This window comes from Furipterus horrens, unplaced genomic scaffold, assembly GCF_987537825.1.
Source record: "Furipterus horrens unplaced genomic scaffold, mFurHor1.1.pri manual_scaffold_1, whole genome shotgun sequence".
NCBI classification, from domain to species: domain Eukaryota; kingdom Metazoa; phylum Chordata; class Mammalia; order Chiroptera; family Furipteridae; genus Furipterus; species Furipterus horrens.
In genome coordinates this window covers 89,452,250-89,471,085 of record NW_028327171.1, presented here as the reverse complement: position 1 = coordinate 89,471,085, position 18,836 = coordinate 89,452,250, and the positions used below count along the sequence as shown (strand labels likewise).

At 34.6% G+C, this 18,836-nt stretch overlaps 1 protein-coding gene across 3 annotated transcripts in view; it reads left to right on the top strand.

The window, feature by feature from the left end:
- CBLB (Cbl proto-oncogene B) overlaps positions 1 to 18,836 on the top strand; it is a 212,094-nt gene that overhangs the window by 76,942 nt on the left and 116,316 nt on the right. For all 3 annotated transcript variants that reach the window (XM_090276312.1, XM_090276305.1, XM_090276295.1), the window contains exon 4: positions 15,084 to 15,230. In XM_090276312.1, coding sequence (XP_090132438.1) covers positions 15,084 to 15,230 — 147 coding nt within the window. The remainder of the gene's footprint in view (positions 1 to 15,083; positions 15,231 to 18,836) is intronic.

The following is an 18,836-nucleotide window of genomic DNA, read 5'->3' as shown; positions in this document are numbered from 1 at the left end:
CTATTATTTTCTTCTGTTTTGCTTTCTCAATTTGTTAAATTTAGATTATATTCCATCAAGGACATAGGGCAGAAATTTTCAAAGTTCAATTACCATCTTAAAACAGAGAAAACGTCAACCAAATATTTTAAATTTGGATCAAGATTTAATAGTCCCTAGTTATTAAATTATACCTTGTTAGACATTTTAGTGAAATGGTTTTCTTTTTCAAACTACCCCTGGATGCAATTCTTCCTGGTGGAATCATGTTTAAATACGGAGACCTCTCTATCCTCGAGCAGCCTAGTGGATGGGGTGGGTCTGTGCTGGTAATGAGGGCAGGCCTGCTGCATGGGGAGCAAGTTTAATATCTATGGTGTGGTCATGCTCCCCTCTCAGCCTCACTCCTGAATACAAATCGCTTCTGACCCTGATGTCTGTCATGTGTCCAGACTAATCTACCTCACGTGGCTCCATCTAACACTCTTGCTGCTTTTGATCTGGAGTGTTCTTCTTTCCACTGCCCCTCTTAATTCTTTTTAAGACATCCAGATTTGAGCACTTTCTCCCTTTAACCCCTGTGTTCCTGAAGCATGTTGAATGCATCTCAATTATACAGGGTGGGACAGAAGTAGGTGTACAGTTGTGGGTACTCAAAACACAGAGTTTATCCCTGTATTTCCATACAAATACCTATAAACCTACTTCTGCCCCACCCTGTACAATGACTCTGGTTTTATTTTATTAACCCTATTGTCTAGGATAGTGACAGATCAGAGCCCCCCAAAATATTTGTTGAGTAAATATACTTTATTAAAGTCACTGGAATATCATATGTAGATTATAATTTCTATGTGTATAAATTCATTCTGAAAACCAGAGAGAACTGACATTTGTGCACACAAACTAGGCTTTTAGAGAAGCAGTGAGCTGCATCATGAGGTAAGATATATCACAGACAGAAAAGATTAACTAGTGCTGCTTTTATAGCCTGATCTTTGTGGATTATTTGTAGTTTTTTCATTCTCTCTTTATAGTTAATTCCTTAAATACTTGACTAAACAGGAAATAGTTAAGCCAGAAATAAAATATCTATAAGTTATTACATGATCCTTCTTCCATTATTCCAATGTTTAACCGAATATCAAAACCAGCTTCTTTTTAAGTATTTGGATTTTCTTATTTCTATTAACTTTTAAGTGATAGGCATCTTCAGGAGAGGAATAATGATTGATTTTTGTGTTTAGTGTATAAATTAAATCCTACAAGTCTTGGGTATAGCAATACATCTATGGAATAACCATTTCACTTAAAAGCGTTTACATGGGTAGACAGATTCAATGATCTCTTCAGCAGTATTTTAAAATGCTCAAGATTAATTATAGTAATGGTTTAGGTACAGCTGTGAGCTAAAGGAATTATGATTTTAAAATATCAGTGTGTATACTTCAGTATTGATAAGATTATTAATAGTGTTTAGCTTTTTAAGAGAGACCCCAGTGAATAGTAGACAAGCCAACATTCAGGATGATTTCTTATCTATATATATATTAAATCTAGTTTTGTTAAATAATCTTAAGAACACATGTAATTTACATAGCAACTCAATTAAAAGATTGCCATAAAATCTCCAAACATTCCAGGTGTTTGCTTACATTTTCCATACGTAAGATATTAATGGGATTCTCTGCCTTTGAGCATTTAAGGCTTGTGGAAATTAAGTCTGTTGTGGATTAATCTAATGGCATTTTCACAGTTCAGTTTGTTGTTTGGCCATCTAAATAAATATGTTTTGGGCATTCCCTGTACTGTAGTAGGTTGCTTTCCAATTAGTATAGTCCAGATTTCTTGTAAAAACCTCTCTTGGTTGAGAGCAGCTTCTACTTCATGTGGTGTTGGCTGGGGTTCAGGTTCAGCTGGCCTTACATGTCCAGCATTTGTTGTTGTCTTGCCGCTCACTGGAGCCTTTCTTGCATGACTGTTTGGGTTTCCTCACAACATGGTGGTTAAATTCCAAGGGTGTTTTCCATGATGTAAAGGTCGAAACTGCAGATCTCATAAGGCCTAGCCTCAAAATTTACAGAGCATCATTTCTACCACATTGTGGATCAGAGCAAGGCACAGCCTAGCTCATGTACAAGGGGAAAGGAAATGGACACTGATGAGAAGAGCGGAGAAAGGCTTTTGGCCAGCTATAATCCTCTGCAAGCCCTTGGAGATGAGTACTGGTGTCACTCATACTTTTGGGAGGGGAGGAGGAAACTGAGCCTGAGAGAGGTTAACTTAATACCCACAGTTATTCAGTTGCTAAGTGGTTTAAGCTCCGGTTTATGTAGGTTTGACTCTAGAGCTGAGGCTTTTTAATACACTGCCTTCAGGGTTTAGGCTGATAAGATACATTTGTCTTTCTACTTCAAAGCCAATATGGGAGGGTGGTTTTATTGACATGGGGGTTATTCCATTTGCAATCATACTGAAATAGTTAAGGGATTTGATTCATATTATTGATCAGGCATTATATAGTAAACATAACAGTCTCCCAAAATTTGGATATTTCTAAACTCTTGGTTGAGATGAAAGTTAAAATTCTTACACCTGATATTATTCTAGCCTACTACATAAATTAACACATTTCCTTACCAAGAACAAATAAATAAAGCCGACTTTTTAAACTATAAGTTTCCCAATGGGGATACTCTGTTCTGGTAGTCCACATTTTTCATGTGGTTTCAATATTCCAGTGTTTGTTATTCAATAATACGAAACACAGAACTTTTAAATTGCCTTTTATTTAGTTAGTTAGTTATTTCTGCTGCTTTGTGGGTTTTGTTTGTTTTTTTTTTGTTTTCAGAGCCAGTGTTATTCAAGGAGTTTTCTTTGTTGAACAAAGAAAAAAAAAAAGAAATGTGCGGTTCCTATTATGGTAAAGAACAAAATAAAAATCAGGCTTTCAAATAATACTAATGAGTTTTTATACTGATGTACGTTAAGGGATATCTGTAAACTAAAAACGTTATATAGCATGTTGTACTTACGTATTAGTTGCATGATGGGAGATGGATTCATAGTTTTTGCCTGAAGCACATGGACTTTTTAGTGGCAGAGTTATCTAATCACCTTCTATTGGCCAGAATAAAAATGATGATAGCACCACACAATGACAGGGGACCTCAGAACTTACTGCTAAGAACTTAGGTACACAGTCACCTCATTTTGTAGAGGAAAAACTTTGGATAAGAGAAGCTTTCAGCTTATTTTCATATTATAGAGTAATGAGACAGGTTAACTCTTGCCTAGAACCCTACGCTGGTAGTGCCACATTTTCTTCCACTCTATTACCGAACTTCCTTAATGAGCCTTATTGTTGGAAGTGTAGAAACCAGTTTTCTAGAAGGTCCTATAACCACCATTAAGCTACATAATAAAGTTATATCTGGTTTAACTTTGGCCAGTTTAAGAAAATCTTAGACCAATTAAAAAATATATATATTTGTTGTTGCTGTATTTAGAACATTTAAGATTTTGCAGTGGTCTAAGAAAATTTTACTGCTAAGAACTGGAAAATTATTACAGCCACGACTTTCTATGATTGCTTTACCTTTTTGTTTTCCATTTTGAAAGAAAACAAATCCCATTTAGTCTTACTGCTTAAAAAAAAAAAAAATAGCCTTGCTCTGTGGGGCTATAGATATCTAAATTACTCCTTTCTCTTGAACCAATGTCATACATGCATGTCGTATATCTGGTAAGCTGAAGAAGAGATGTGGGTAATTTAATCCTTTGGTCATATGTGACTAGACATGTATTTTATGCTGTTGTATGATAAAGAATATATGTAATGTGCTAATTTATCTGTGTAACCATCAGGGTTTTTCTTGGTCCCCAAAATAATTTAATTTGAGTCACTTTTTTAGGGGACTATTATAAAAGCAGGAGATAAACTCTTTAATTAGAATTGGACCCCTCATTTTATTTGAGCAGTTCCTGGACTGTTTGACCTTTGTATTCCCTGCTTTTTAGTCTAAAAATGTGAAATTATAATTGAGTCCTTCAGGGGAAGGATTTAGAAAAATACTAGTGCTCCATTGGTGAATGTACTATGGGGGAAGGGCTGATACTTTTTAGAAAACTGGGGTTAGTGGTCAAGCAAATGGTTTGGGCGACTATACCAGAGATGCCTTCTCGACTAGAAAGCCAAAGTGATCTGGTATCAGTGGGGCCTATCAGAGGACTGGGATAGTGGCGTCTGGAAATCTAGTCACTGTACTATAGGCACATTGTAGGTTTGCCTATTGAGAAAAATCAATATAACAGCTTTTAATGATGTTTTTGTTTTTTGTTGAAAATAGAAAAATTTAAAGAAAAAAAATAAAGAGAAAATTATTTATAAACTAGTAGTAGAGATTACTACTGTTTGTATTTTTGTCTGTAGCCTATATATTTTTTCTACTTACCTGTAATTTGATATTAATTTTTTATCGAATGAAGAGTATAATGGCATACTATTTATTATCCTCCTTTTCTTACTTCACCTTTGACAGTGCACACATGCACATGCACACACACACAAAACATTAGGACATAGTATCTGTATCAGATTATACCAAAAATGAATGAGAATTGCTTGGCAAAATTGTGCTTGCTTTTATTTTTATATTTGCTCCAACCATATAAATAAAGATAACTTTAACTCTAGGGGAATGAATGGAATCGATGCCATGATTTTCATTTTCTTCCATTAGGAACATACAGTATGAGCACGGAGAGACGAGCCATCTCTTTCCTGCTCCTGTGGCTCATTTGTCTTTTACTTCCTCTGCTCCAAGAGAGCAGGGTTGAAGTGGGAAAAAGGTATCAATAAGGAAAATTTCCAAAGCCACAAGGAGGAAGTAACTTTCAGGGAACAGATAGTGTGATGGAAAACTATCTCATGCTTCCTTGAGAAGTATGACAAATTTGTTCAGTTTATTTGAGTTTCTGGAAACTGCTCATGGGGACTATAGCATTAGGTAATTTCCTTTAACTTGCTGGTACTGTATTGGCTTTTTTTTGGGGGGGGGGATTTAGAGCCAAGTCCCAAATTTTTAATTCTCTATTTATATGACTTTTGTTAAAATTACTTTTCACCAAGGTTTAACAAATTGATGCCTTACTGTTTATGTAGTTCTGTAAACTGTTTTTATATACTGTTCCTATCTATGTATTTGTTAGTGCTGTTTTGGGGTCAGGAAATTCTTATTTATAGTTCTTTAAATATTTTCATTGTTCTTGAAATTAACACTTATTGGCTATCTATGATGTGTGAAAAGCTGTCACAGGTAAAATAAAACGCTTTCTCCTTCAGCAAAGACTTTTGCTCTAATAGAAGTTAAATGCAGTATGTATATAAGATAACCACGGTGCTCTTTGGAGAAGCCTTGTGCTGTGGCAGGTGATGTGAAATGGCAGAAGTTATGTGGCATTATAAGAGCCTGATAGGTAACATCTCTGGGAAGGGACTGGGAAAGATACTATGGGAATACCTTGACAAAGCTGGTGCAGATGAAAGTTAACAGGCTGAGGCATGGAACTTTGTATTAGAGAGGAGGAAGAGATGGGTTAACCCAACGTGTGGATCAGGAAAAGCAACCATTCATACAGTTTGAGGGGAGCACAGAGAAGTGATATGAGAAGTTGTGGAAAGGTAGCTTGTTCCCACAGATGGTAGAAATCCTTCAAGAAAATATTTTAGGAGAATTTTTTACTATATTCCATTGAGTAAAAACAAACAAAAGCCATCTTTGAAGTGTCAAGTATGATAAAACAATTAAATGGTGACCTATTGGGAATTGCAAAGAGAAAAAGTTAATCTAATTTTAAAAATAATGTTGTTGTTTCCAGGTCAAGTTTGTTTTGTTTGTTGGGGAAACATTTCTTTTATCAAATTATCCCAGGTTATAAGAGTATAGATTGAACTTCTAACATTTCAAATAAAAAAAAAAAAAGAGAAAGTTCTACTATATTCTGGTTGCTTCTATATGAATTTTATAGCAATGGTGACTTTCTATTTAGCTCACAGAACTTTAATTATATTTTATCTTAATAAAAAGAAATGTAGAAGAGGGTTTTTTCTTTTCTCTTTCAAGTAATAGACTAGTTTCCATTTTTAAGATTTATTTTACAAAGGGATACTTGTTACAAATTAGGTTTACTGAAAAGACCTCTAATACTAAAGCCAAAAGAGTTTTCTTGATTGAAGTAGATATTATTAACCTTTAAACCAGATAAAGGTACAAGCAATCATATCATAATAAGTTTTCTATATAAAACTATTTGTTGAAATCATCAAATGGATGTTTTTAATCTTACTTTGGCATTGCCACAAAGTTAAAATAACTGGCATTTTAAAAATTAAGGTTTATTGAATATATTGAGATAAGATTTACTGTATGTAGTCCTTTTCTTTATGCAAACTACTGTCATAATCATAGATTTTAAAATTTACATGGCCCCATTCTGATTCCTAGCCTAATTCACCTTTACTCTGCCTACCCAATTCAAGGCCACATTCTGGTCCGAACTACATCATTCCAGAAATTATATACTGTTCTTACAGATTACCACCTTTGTTCTGGTTTGATCTCAGTTTTATTCTCACAATCTTCTCTACCTTGGGAGATCTCTAAGCCCCTTACATTTATTAAGAGTAAGATTGTATCATCTTCATCTTTGTATCATCAGTGCCTAGATCGAGCCTATTATATAATAGACAACCAAGATTTGCAGAATAAATGGCTAAATGGATGAATAAAATACTTGCCCATTATGGAATTTTGAAAGGTCACCATAACAATTGGTGATCTTAATAAGGTGAGGATGATGATTTTGCCTTATTAAGATGGCTTTCAGGTTAATGGACAACAGTATTACATGAGAAAAAGCGGGAAGACTACTATGATTAATATTTATACTTTTAAACAGAAGTGGTAGGTAAAATTAATAATAATAGTAAGTCATTTGTTAAGTGTTTAAAAGTAGATATGTTTGGCTGTACCTACTTGCCTTCTCACAACAACTCTGTGAGATAGGCATTTTTATTAAAATTTTTAGATATAAAGAAGCTGATACATGCAGACAGATTAAGTAGCTTATTCAAGACTATCAGCAGAGTAAGGATATGAACCAAATACTATCAAACTTCAGGGTCAAACTCTTTAATATAGCATGGTTGATAAATAAAGCAGACTGTCCCTTGAATATCTCATGAGAACTTATCAAAGGATACTACAGTTGAACATTATAGGCATGTTTCATGGTTGAGTTATGTTTAAGTAAGGCATTTGTAAATTATCCATTTAAAATTATTTGTTGTAGAAAGAAACATCCTTACTTTGAGGGATAGCTTCCTGCTATTAATAGACCTTTGTTGGCCTCATGTTCTAGAGTGCCCTACAGAGAGATCAGGAATCATCTTTCCCATCCCCAATTTTAGGACTTTGCCTCCCTAGCCATGTTACTGATGTATTATGTTTTCTTTAACAAAGGGAAAAGATCTTTATTGGTTACCTATTTTAGTGAAGGTTTTTTACTGACATGGTTCACTAAATTCCTTTTTAAGTGAGCAGTTTAATTTCTATGAGGTAATATGGAGCAACTTGAAAAATTGTCATCCTGCCTGCGACTTACATTAGATCTTTTCTGCACACATGCCTGATTTCTCTTACGACTTGGGGTAGACTCTGAGTCTTTGTTGGTATTTGGACTTTTAAGATGTGCTTCATAGTTCCCTTAAAGGTATTGAAAACTTAAAAGTATTTCGGCAAGGGAATGGGTAAGATCCACCTCTATTTAAGACTTTCAGAATCTGTCTTAAAAAATCTATTCCCAAGAGGGAGAAATGACAGACAAGTCTTTCATCAGCCTAGTCCCCTCAAATTCTTAGGAACTATAATGTTCCCAAGGTCAAAAAACAGTGGGAATTAACTCTGTTTACCTATCTTGGAGGCCACTACATCAGAAAGTCAGTGAATGGAAATTGTTCTTTAACTGGATGTGAGTCTCATTTTGAATGCCACTGTTTGTATGCTTTTTAATATGCTTTATAGATCATGCTGTTACAGTTGTCCCATTTTCTTTTCCCTTTGTTTTCCTCCCTCCAGTTGTCCCCCCCACCTTAGTCCATGCCCATTGGTTGTGCATATAGTTCTTCTCAACATCTTCCTGTCTACTCCGCTTCCTCCTACTATGTTTCTTAATTCCTGTACCATCTCCCTCCCTTTCCCACCTTCCCCCTCCCAGCTGACCTTCCTCCAATATGTTCCCCATACCTATAATTCTTTTACCACTCTGTTGCCTACTTAGTTTGCCTTTGTTTTGGTTCCCTAGCTTCTGTTGTTGGTTGTTATAATACAGTTTTCATTTTAATGTTCATAGTTTTGATCCTCTTTCTCCTAAACAAGTCCTTTTACCATTTCATTTAACAGTGGTTTGGATCTGATGAACTCATTCAGTTTTACTTTGTCCTGGAAGCACTTTCTCTGCCCTTTTATTCTGAATGACAGCTTCGCTGGATAGAGTAATCGTGGTTGTAGGTTTTTGCATTTCATTACTTTGAATATTTCTTGCCAGTCCCGTCTTGCCTGCAGAGTTTCTTTTGAGAAATCAGCTGAAAGTCTTATTGGGACCCCTTTGTACGTAATTCTCTTCTTCTCTCTTGCTGCTTTTAAGATTCCCTCTTTATCCTTAATTTTTGACATTTTGATTCTAATCTTGATGTGGTTCTCCCTGGATCCAGATTTTTTGGAACTCTCTGTGCTTCCTGGACCTGTAAGTCTATTTCCTTCCCCAAGTTTGGGAAGTTCTGCTTCATTATTTTTTCACATAATTTTTCAAGTTCTTGTTCTTCATCTTCTGGCAACCCTATGATTCAGATGTTGGCCCGCTTATAGCTGTCCCATAGGTTTCTGAGCCTCTCTTCATTATCACTTTTCATTTCCTTTTTCTGCACTAGTTGACTGTTTGTTCCTACCTTGTGTTCCGATTTGTTGATTTGATCCCTGGTTTTCTTTCCCTCACCACTAGTTTCATATGTGTTTTTGTTCATTTCAATAGGACTAGCCCTCATTCCTTCCCCGTCTTGTTTAAGATTTGCTGTCAGGTCTGTAAGCATTCTTATAATCAAAGCTCTGAACTGAGCCTCAGAAAGATTTCCTACCTGCTGCTTTGTTAGATTAGATATTTGTTGTCTGGTCAGCTGTGTCACCGGGATCTCTATCGTGATCTGTGCCATCCTGACAGTTTTGTGTTTCCTTTGCTTCCTGGGCAGGGCTGTCACACCTCCTATGCTATAGGGGGCAGAGCCCCTTGCACTCCTCACTACTGGGTGACCCTTCTCACCACCCTGTGGCGTTTTGTGTGGGGGCTGGAGTCCAAGATGGACTCTTGCCCTTTAGGCTCTGCTGAGAGACCAGGAGCTTCTTCTTCCATCCCCACCCCCTCCGGCCTTCACAGTTTGAGGCAATGGGGATCTGCCTTTCCCGGTGTTGGAATCGCGAGCTGACGGGTCTGGTCTGCAGCTGGGGGTATTCCCTAGGTGTTTCTTGCCTCTTTTTATATACAGGTGTCTGTGCTTACAGCCATCTCACTGCTGTTGCTGTAGCTGCCGCCACCAGCACAGCTTGACCTCTCCACCCTGGCTTCGCCCCTCCTACCCTTCCGGACAAGCACCACTTCTTTATAACTTCATACGTTGGACTTCCTTGTAGCTTTATTTTCTGGAACTTCTGGGTTTTTTTTTGGTTTTGCAGTAGATGTATTCCTTCTTAGTTTGGAGGGAGATGGAGTGTGTCAGTCCAGGCCTCCATCTTGGGCAGAAGTCCTGTTTGTATTCTTTATGTCTTGACTTTCTTTATAGGATGAATTTGTTTCACCTTGTAAAGATTAAGAAGAACAAGTTCTAGCTTTTAAATATGAGCATTGAGTTTAAATTTTTTTTTATTAAAAAATGGTCTCCCCTTTTTCCATCTCCCCAATAGTACATTCTTATAAACCTTGTACTTCACTGATATGAAGTGTCATTTAAAGTTTTTCACTAATTGAGCATTTAAAGCTTTTAATTTTTCTTTGATTTGTGACACACACCTGTTTTTTTGAATGGAGAAAATGCAAAAACTACATTCAATTTAACTAGATTAGATTTTTTTGCTCCCCCGATGTTTTAGTGGAGCCTACTAATTGAATCTTGATTTATTTTTTTATTTTTCAGACCTAATTTATTACATCAAGATGGCTATAGTTGTTGCATTGCCCCCACCATATTGTATCATAATAATCTATTCATGCCTTTTTATCCCACATTATGTGATACATTTATTAAGGGTAGGATCGTGTCATTCTACATCAAAACTTGTGCACCTCCAGTCTCCTTCTGATAGTGGCTGTAGCTCTTTAAGCTTCAAAGAGTTATTTATGAACAGTGAAGCTGTCATTCAATAGTCATGCTAATCAACTCTGGTTCAGCCTTACATTCTATGCAGTAATGTAACTTGATTTTTGGAAAAAATTGATTCATACCATTTTAAAGAAATATAGTGTTAGGTGATTGAATCCAAAATAAAATAGGTACTTTGCTCCTTAGGTGATATTCTTGACATTGCTTTTACATTACTCATACTTTTTTTATTTTATTATTTAAATTTTAATGCAGCTAGCTTTCTTTCTCTTCTTTCTCCTCTATTTTTACTCTTTTTTTCTTTCCTTTTCTTCAAGGCTCCTCTAATATTAACATCTTTACTGGTTTACCAACTATTGAAATCTGGAAGCTATTTTTGATTACCTGGTATATCAAAATACTTTTAATTCATAATTATTTCTTATAAACAAAATCTCATACAATAAATTTTTAAAAAGGACTTAGCTTCTGATGATTAATGGGAAATATATGCTAGTCAAAATAAAGTAGCTCTTACACTGAAAATGAAAGTGTTGCAAAATTCCTTGTAAAATTAATTAAATTTATAATTATAAGATTGTGTCTTTGTAGACAAAATTTTATGTTTTTCATTGTTAGGGGAGGGAGTTTTAGTGATGTAAACATTCTTAATTAGTAAGCATCAAATCTTTATTAAGCAGTCATTATTATTGGTCTTGTGATGAGAGGTAATCAAGGGAGAATTGGCCAACATGGAAAAGTTTTATAATAGGAAAAAACATTTCAACTACAAAGAAGATGTATAGTTGTCACCCTTCTTTCCACTAGTTAGAGATGACTGTGTTCTTGGAACTTGCTTTCAAAATGGGAGGGTTTTTTTTTTTTAAATGGATATCTAAGGGTGCAGAGAAGGGTGGAGAATTAAAGAAAGCACATAATGTATAACAAAATATAGTAAACAAACAAAAGGAAACCCACACAATTATATAAAAAAGAAAACGTATTTTCTCTGATAAGAAATTTAAATGACATTAGATAATAGAATTATCTGTCAGTTTTTTTCATACCTTGGTGTTGATTTGCAAGCTCTATAAATCAGTCTTTTATTTAGTTTTTATTTATTTTATTTTATTGTTCAATTACAGTTGTTAAATCAGTCTTTTAAATAATTGATTTCCAAAATGATCATTCACATGTGTATGGTGTATATGTCTATTTAAAAGCTAGATATGAAAGACATATAAATATAGTCTGTTAATATGTGAAAAATAAGGTAACACGAAACTTTTGCATTCACATACTGTATATTTAACAACTTGAATTTTAGTTTTTTTAGAGACTAAAGGCAAAGTTCACTTCCATTGCCTTTGTATTCAAAAAGTAAAATAAAAATGTAGTGACTCACTTTCAGCATCAAGAAAATTGAAGTATACACATATTTTACTGTTAAACAGTGATTAGACATATACGTACTAGTGATTACTAGAGTTTCTGGATTATAAATTATAAAGATACAATGTTACTATTTCTGTTCTAAAGTTTAGTGTCTACAAAGCCAGTGGGTCAAATATCCAAAATAGGTAATCATTGGCATTGTGCGTCAGACTTTAGATCTTAACAAATAAAAATGGAAACCATTTGGATATGATTAAAGAACAAAGAAACAGGGAGACAGAGCAACCAATTCAGAAAATATGGAACAGTTGGTTCACACTAATTATAGCCATCTTGATTTTTCATTTTCTTCTAAATGTATCAATTGGAATGGAAGTTCAGTAGAAAATTAGCCCTTTGCCTAATTATAGATATAAATTTAGTGCAGATTTTCTAAAGTGACTTTATTTTTTTCCTTATACTCAAATTTCAAAAGTCAGTTGCTGTTTGTATTGGCCAAAATTCTTTCCTTTGATATAGTTTAGCAGTTTATTTTTCATTTCCTAAAACTTGAATTTCTTATGTCTACCATCATCTAAATGAGGATGTGTTGACATAAAGGAGAAGATGAAAGATTCAGCTAATTAAAGAAGTTTTACATTTGAATAGTCTGTTGTACGGAAGTGTGGCTGTATCTAAGCAAATGATGGAAGATTATACATAATGGTAATGATTTTGCAGATTGTTTTTTGTTGCCAGTCAAGCACAGAAATAAGGTCTAAGTTCTGACCCTTCTTTTCCATAAATCCTCTCATAGATACAAAGGTTATGGAAATTGGCATGTATTTGGTTTTCTTTTTTTTTTTTTTTTTTTATCTTGATGTGGTCCTCTTTGGGTCCAACTTGCTTGGGACTCGCTGTGCTTCTCGATTTGTATGTCTATTTCCTTCGCCATATTAGAGAAGTTTTCTTTCATTATTTCTTCCAAAATTTTTCAATTTCTTGCTCTTCCTCTTCTTTTGGCACCCCTATGATTCAGATATTGGTACGTTTGGAGATGTCTCAGGACTACTTAGCCTATTGTTGTTGGTTTGTTTTTTTTTTTAATGATTTTTTATTGCGGTTTTGATTGAATGCTTCTTTCTTCCTTATGTTCCAAATCATTGATTTGATTCTTGGCTTCATCCCAGTCACTATTGGTTCCCTCTAGATTTTTCTTTATTTCACTTAATGGAACCTTCATTTCTGCCTGGATCTTACCCCCTGACCCCCAATATTTTTTTTCTGGTATATTTTATTGATTATGCTATTACAGTTGTCCCAATTTTTTCCTTTTGCCCCCCTCTTCTTGTTACCTCCCCTTCCCTCTAGCAATCCCCCCTTTGTTCATATCCATGTATTGTTCATGTAAGCTCTTTAACTTCACCCTTTCCTACACTATTCCTAGCATCCCCAAGACAAGTTTGTTCCTACCAATTATGCTTCTTAATCCCTGCAAAATGTCCCCCTTTCTATCCCACGCCCCTCTCAGCTGATAATCTTCCAATAGATCCTCATACCTATGATTCTGTTCCTGTTCTGGTTGTTTGCTTAGTATGCTTCTGTTTTTATTTTTCAGATTCAGTAGTTGATAGTTGTGAGTTTGTTGTCATTTTAATGTTCATAGAGTCTTCTTAAACTCTCCTCATTTTTTTGAATTCTTGTTTCTTCATTTTGTTCTGGTTGAATGCTTGTTTCTTCTTTGTTCCAAATTGTTGTTTTGAATCCCAGCTTTCTTCTCATCACTGTTTTTTCCCTGTATATCTTTTTTTTATTTCATTCTGTATACCCTTCTGTTCTTCCTTTATTTTGTGGCCATAATCAATAATTCCTGAGCATCTTTAGTACCAGTGTTTTGAACTCTGCATCTGACAGGTTGGCTATCTCCTTTTCAGTTAGTTCTTTTTTTGGAGTTTGATCTGTTCTTTCATTTGGGCCATACTTCCCTGTCTCAACTTGACAGCCTTCCTGTGTTTGCTTCTATCTGGTTTTCTAATAGAGATGAATCTATTGAGATGTAGTTTACTTTGTACTTGATTGTTTCCTTTTCAGTCTTTTTCACTTTTTATAACTAGTATATTCATTTATCCTCTATTCATATTATATAAGAAGTATATATATATATATATATATATATATTTTTTTTTTTTTTTTTAATATTTCAGAAAGAATGAAACCCATTGACTTTTGACAGGTGTATATTATTTGATGTTTGGTACCTAACATGTTTTTTGTTTTTTGTTTTTTTGCCTATTATTTGAGAATCATTAAACACAAGGACAAGAGTAAAGATGAGGAAAAAGAATCAAAACTTTTAATGTCTTAAGTCATGTTGAAACATTGTAGGGTTTTACTATTAATTTTCCTCTATATTTCCTTTTAGTCCTAAAATAATTGTTGCAGCCCGCCTCCCCCAGCCTTCAGATGCCTCAACCTGCATTTCCCTTAATTCCAAAACATTTTCTCATAGTGTTATAACAGATTCGATCATGTTCTTAGTCTAATTCATTTTGGCTCCCTATTCCTTATAGCAGGAGCTCTTAACAAGGGGTGTACATTAGAATTGCTCAAGAAGCTTCTTATGTATGCATATATCTGGAACCCATCATTAGAAACTCTGATTTTTTTTATAGGAGTGGAAAGTGTATTTGACAAAAAAAATTTTCTCATTATTTCAGCTGCCCCTCTATGTCATGTTCCAGGCAAACAAACTTTCTCATTCTGTCTCGTGCCATTTTCTCCAGTCATCTTCTGTCCTCCTCTAGCCATGCTAACTGTAGGCATTCCACAAAGTTTGTATTTCATACTTCTATACTTTTGTACATGTTGTTCCTATTCTCCAAAGTATTTTCTCCTCTTTCTGCTCTCCCCTTCTGTCCATTCTAAGTCTTAAACCTGTCAAACAATTCCTTATCTTCCTAGATTCTCCTCTAATTACGAATCTTTCCTTGCATGTTAAAATAGCCACTCTATATTTTGTGTTTAGCATTTATATCTGATTACTATTTTTTACTGTCTTATCTCTTCAATTAAATTCATGTAATTGATCTTGTTCATGTTTATGTTAAATGACTGTATGCTTTAATAATAAGTGAAGGGCCTGTTAGGAATTTAAGTATACAACTTTTTTATGAACATTAGTTTTAGGGTCATAATTAGATGTTCGTGACCAATCACAAAGACCTAGGTTGATAGTGTACCTAATTTTATTTTTTATAATATATGATACCTTTAAAGCATATATTTATTTATTTTTCTTCTTTTTACCCCCTTGTGTCCACAGGCGAAATCTCACAAAACTGTCCCTTATCTTCAGTCACATGCTGGCAGAAATCAAAGCAATTTTTCCCAACGGGCAATTTCAGGGAGATAACTTTCGTATTACGAAAGCAGATGCTGCTGAATTCTGGAGGAAGTTTTTTGGAGACAAGTAAGTGAAAAATCACTTTATAGTTTGGATCCATGTTTGCAGAATGACCTAGTCCTGCTCCCACTTTCATATGGTATAGATTTTACTTAGTAGTTTGAGAATGTACTTGAGTATTTTTGATAAGTGCTTTGATTGCTGATTTTTTTCTGTTTAGCCACCTTAACAACTGAATAGTTTTATGTGATTACAGAGTAAATATCAATAATACACCATTTATTTATTTAATGATCATTCATAGAGTTAGTTTGCTCTAAGAAGTAGGCCTATGTAAGATAGAGTTTCTATTTCATGAGGTGCTCATAACTTTTTATAATAAACACAGAAGACACATGTACAAAATAAGAGTCAGAAAGAGACAGATACTTTAAAGGTGGCATAAATAAATTGCTGAAAGAGGAACAGTTGCTTCGTAATTTCAGAAATCAGGGACTACTTTCTAAAGAAGGTGGTATATAAGCTTGGTTAAGATCCGAAATTAAAGTGGTTGGAGGCCTTAGAACCCTGATTCAGGCTTTGTTTGTATCATTGCACAGAAAGTATTCACATGTAAACAAGATATAGAAATGAGGATAGTACTAGCACAAAGTTGCATTATATCACAAAATAGCCAGATAATGATTTTTTTTTTAGGTACTTTCTACCCAGACTCAGGTGAGCTTGGTAAATAATCGAAGTTGAATGTTTGAAGCCAACATAACTTAAAACTTAAAAACTTTAAATATCTTGTTGGGAATCTCTCAGTAAGATGATCAAGAACTGAGCATCGGGAGGCTCATGATTTCTTCAATAACCTTCCAGGATCCCTTTGAGAGTGCACATGAGAATGTATGCCAGCTGAGTATTAAGGAGGAAGAGAGATTGCTTACATATGGATTATAGTTTTCATCCTGTAGTTAAAAGGGTGTGTGTGTGTGTGTGTGTGTATAAGACTGATGATATGACACATATAAAAAGATATACACTTTTGGTGGTCTTAGTCCTCAGATGTTGGTAAATTAACTGTAACATCGTGTTTTTTCTTTTTGTTTTTTCTTTAGGAAGTGCTATGTTTATCTATAGTTACCACCATGATTAGAATATACTTACATAAAGCATTCCACATCTTATTACATACATAATGTTTTGGCTTTGAAAATGTTAAAGTCTTTGTTCTACTTAAATAAAATATATTCTGCATTATTTTTAGGCACTAAAGGAGAAAATGCCATTATTGCCATCAATAGGGACATTCTATATTACAGAAAACTAGCTATTTGCAATGCTCCAGTATCCAAGCACAAATGAGAAATTAGGGGGGAAAAATGTTTATCCTCATCTGAATTAGAATAACAGCCAACAGTGTATTGATTGAATTTTTGTGAATAGTCGAAAGGAGAAAGTCATCGCTAAGTTCTGGAAGAAGAAACTCAGGATTTCTTGAAGTTACAGTTCATGTATTAACACTGTGAACATACTGCAAACAGTTGATGACCTTCAAAATAAATTTTATCTTTAAATTTTAAGAAAATCTATAGGACAAATTGCGGTATTTCTTTTTGAAAATAAAAATTTTAGTGAGTCATGAAATTGTTTGCTTTTCAAAAGGTCAATAAAAAATGGAAAAATATCTCATACTCTTTTCAAGAGAGTAGTTTGTTTTGCTGGCATCTCAAGCTACAGAGAATTATGCACTTGAGACATTTTTACTTCTTTTTATTTATAGCTGTAGACATCAAGGAGCTGAAATTTCTGTTTAACTGCTACATGAGTGAAATCACTACTAAATCAAACGGGATTCTTAAAATACCAATTAAATATTCTCCCTACCCCCCAAATCCTTGTACTCATGTCTCCTGTCTTCACTTACTTAAAAAAGCTACTTAATTTTTCTTTAATGTTTTTACTTTTGGGATTAGGGCCAAATTTAAAGCTCCTTCTGGAACTCAGACATATTTATGTAGTCATCAAAATTAATGATTCTTTTAATAGATCACTGGAGGAACCATCTTTATATTCTTTCTGAATTTTCAGCTTATCATTCCACAGTACTTTATTAAATGAGTGAACAAATGAATGAATGATAGAGCCTTTCAAAAGGCTGAACTCTTTTATCTTCTTTATGCTCTAATACTAGTTTGTATTTTCACATAACTTAGTTATTATATGGGCGCCTTCCTGTCATTTATCTAGCTACCCATTGAGGTCATGTGAGAATGCTTTGATTTGACCTAACCAGTGCCTTTGAACTTAAAGCAATGTTTTTTTGCCAAAAACAGGACCATTGAGAGGTTAGTTCTAAAAACAACCAAACAGATTATAACTTTTATAGAGCAGCTGTTAGCTTACGGAATATTGTAACTTTTTCCCCAAAAGGAACTCTTAATTCATTATTGAGATTGAATTAAAATTGGGCAAAAGCTATTTTTCAAAGGACATTGTAAAACTTCTAAAGGCAACTTTAGGATTCAGACCTTATAAAAACAAGCAGCAGACATAAAATCTTTAGGTGTCATATGCCTCATGCTTCATTTCTCTGCTCCTCATTCTTTTTGAAGTCACATCAGGGCCTCCCTCCCTGCTCAGGCCATTCTCAGCTGTGAAGAGACTGCCTGCCTGGTGTCCCCAGGGAATCAATAACACATCTGTGTCAGGGTAAACTGATTAAGAAGTTCTGCATTTGTTAGATTTTTATGCAAATTCACTGTTTTAATATTTGAGTCCTGCTTTTGCTTTCTTAGTCTGTTGACTAGGAGATGGAAAAAATACGTAAGAAAAGAGAAGTGACATTATTAAAAAAGTATGTCTAACTAAATTCTGAAAATGAGGCCAATACTGAATATTGCTACTGTGGGTTAGTAATTTAGAATCTAGAGACTGTAAACATGGGGCTCAAAAAACATGTTACTGACTGTTAAAGACACATTAATGTATCAGACTTTGGTTGATAGTCATTTTTCTAAGCAGGTCATGTAGCAGTTACTGGGCTACTCATGCTTACGTACTTCTTGACATTGAGGAGATTTAGACATGCACTTCTAACCAAATTAAAATTCAGCAAGAACCTTGGATTCTAACTCTTGAATCTTCTTACATGTTCTCTCTTCCTCATCTTTGCTTCATGTTCTGTTATTCAATTTCAAGTTCAAATTATTTCCCAAGTTTCTGATCTGTCTCCCTATTTTCAGTAACAACCAACCCAGTTGTTTTCCTTAGTGAGATCAATGACCTCTCTAAAAAGTAGAACTAATCATTCAATTTTTTTTTTTTTTTTTTTTTTTTTTTTTTGCGTGATGTACTTCTATGAATCTTTATTATTTCTGGGTTAAAGTCTAAAATCCCACTAACATGACAAGCTTTGGGAACTATTTTTTCCAGCTTCATCTTTTTGTATTCAGCTCATCCTCAAAGAAAACAAACTACTCAGCACGCTATTCTTACTTTCTAATGTGCTCCCCCGCCCCTACACCTGGTTGTGTTTGTTTCTCTTTATTGCATCCACTGTGTGGGAAGGCAGTTGTCCGTGCTCCTACCCAGTGTTCCCACTTTGGAGTCTTTCTGGGCTACTCCAGTCTAAGATGGACACCCTGCTGAGTGCTTCCCATATACCCGTGCTCACATTTGTCGTAC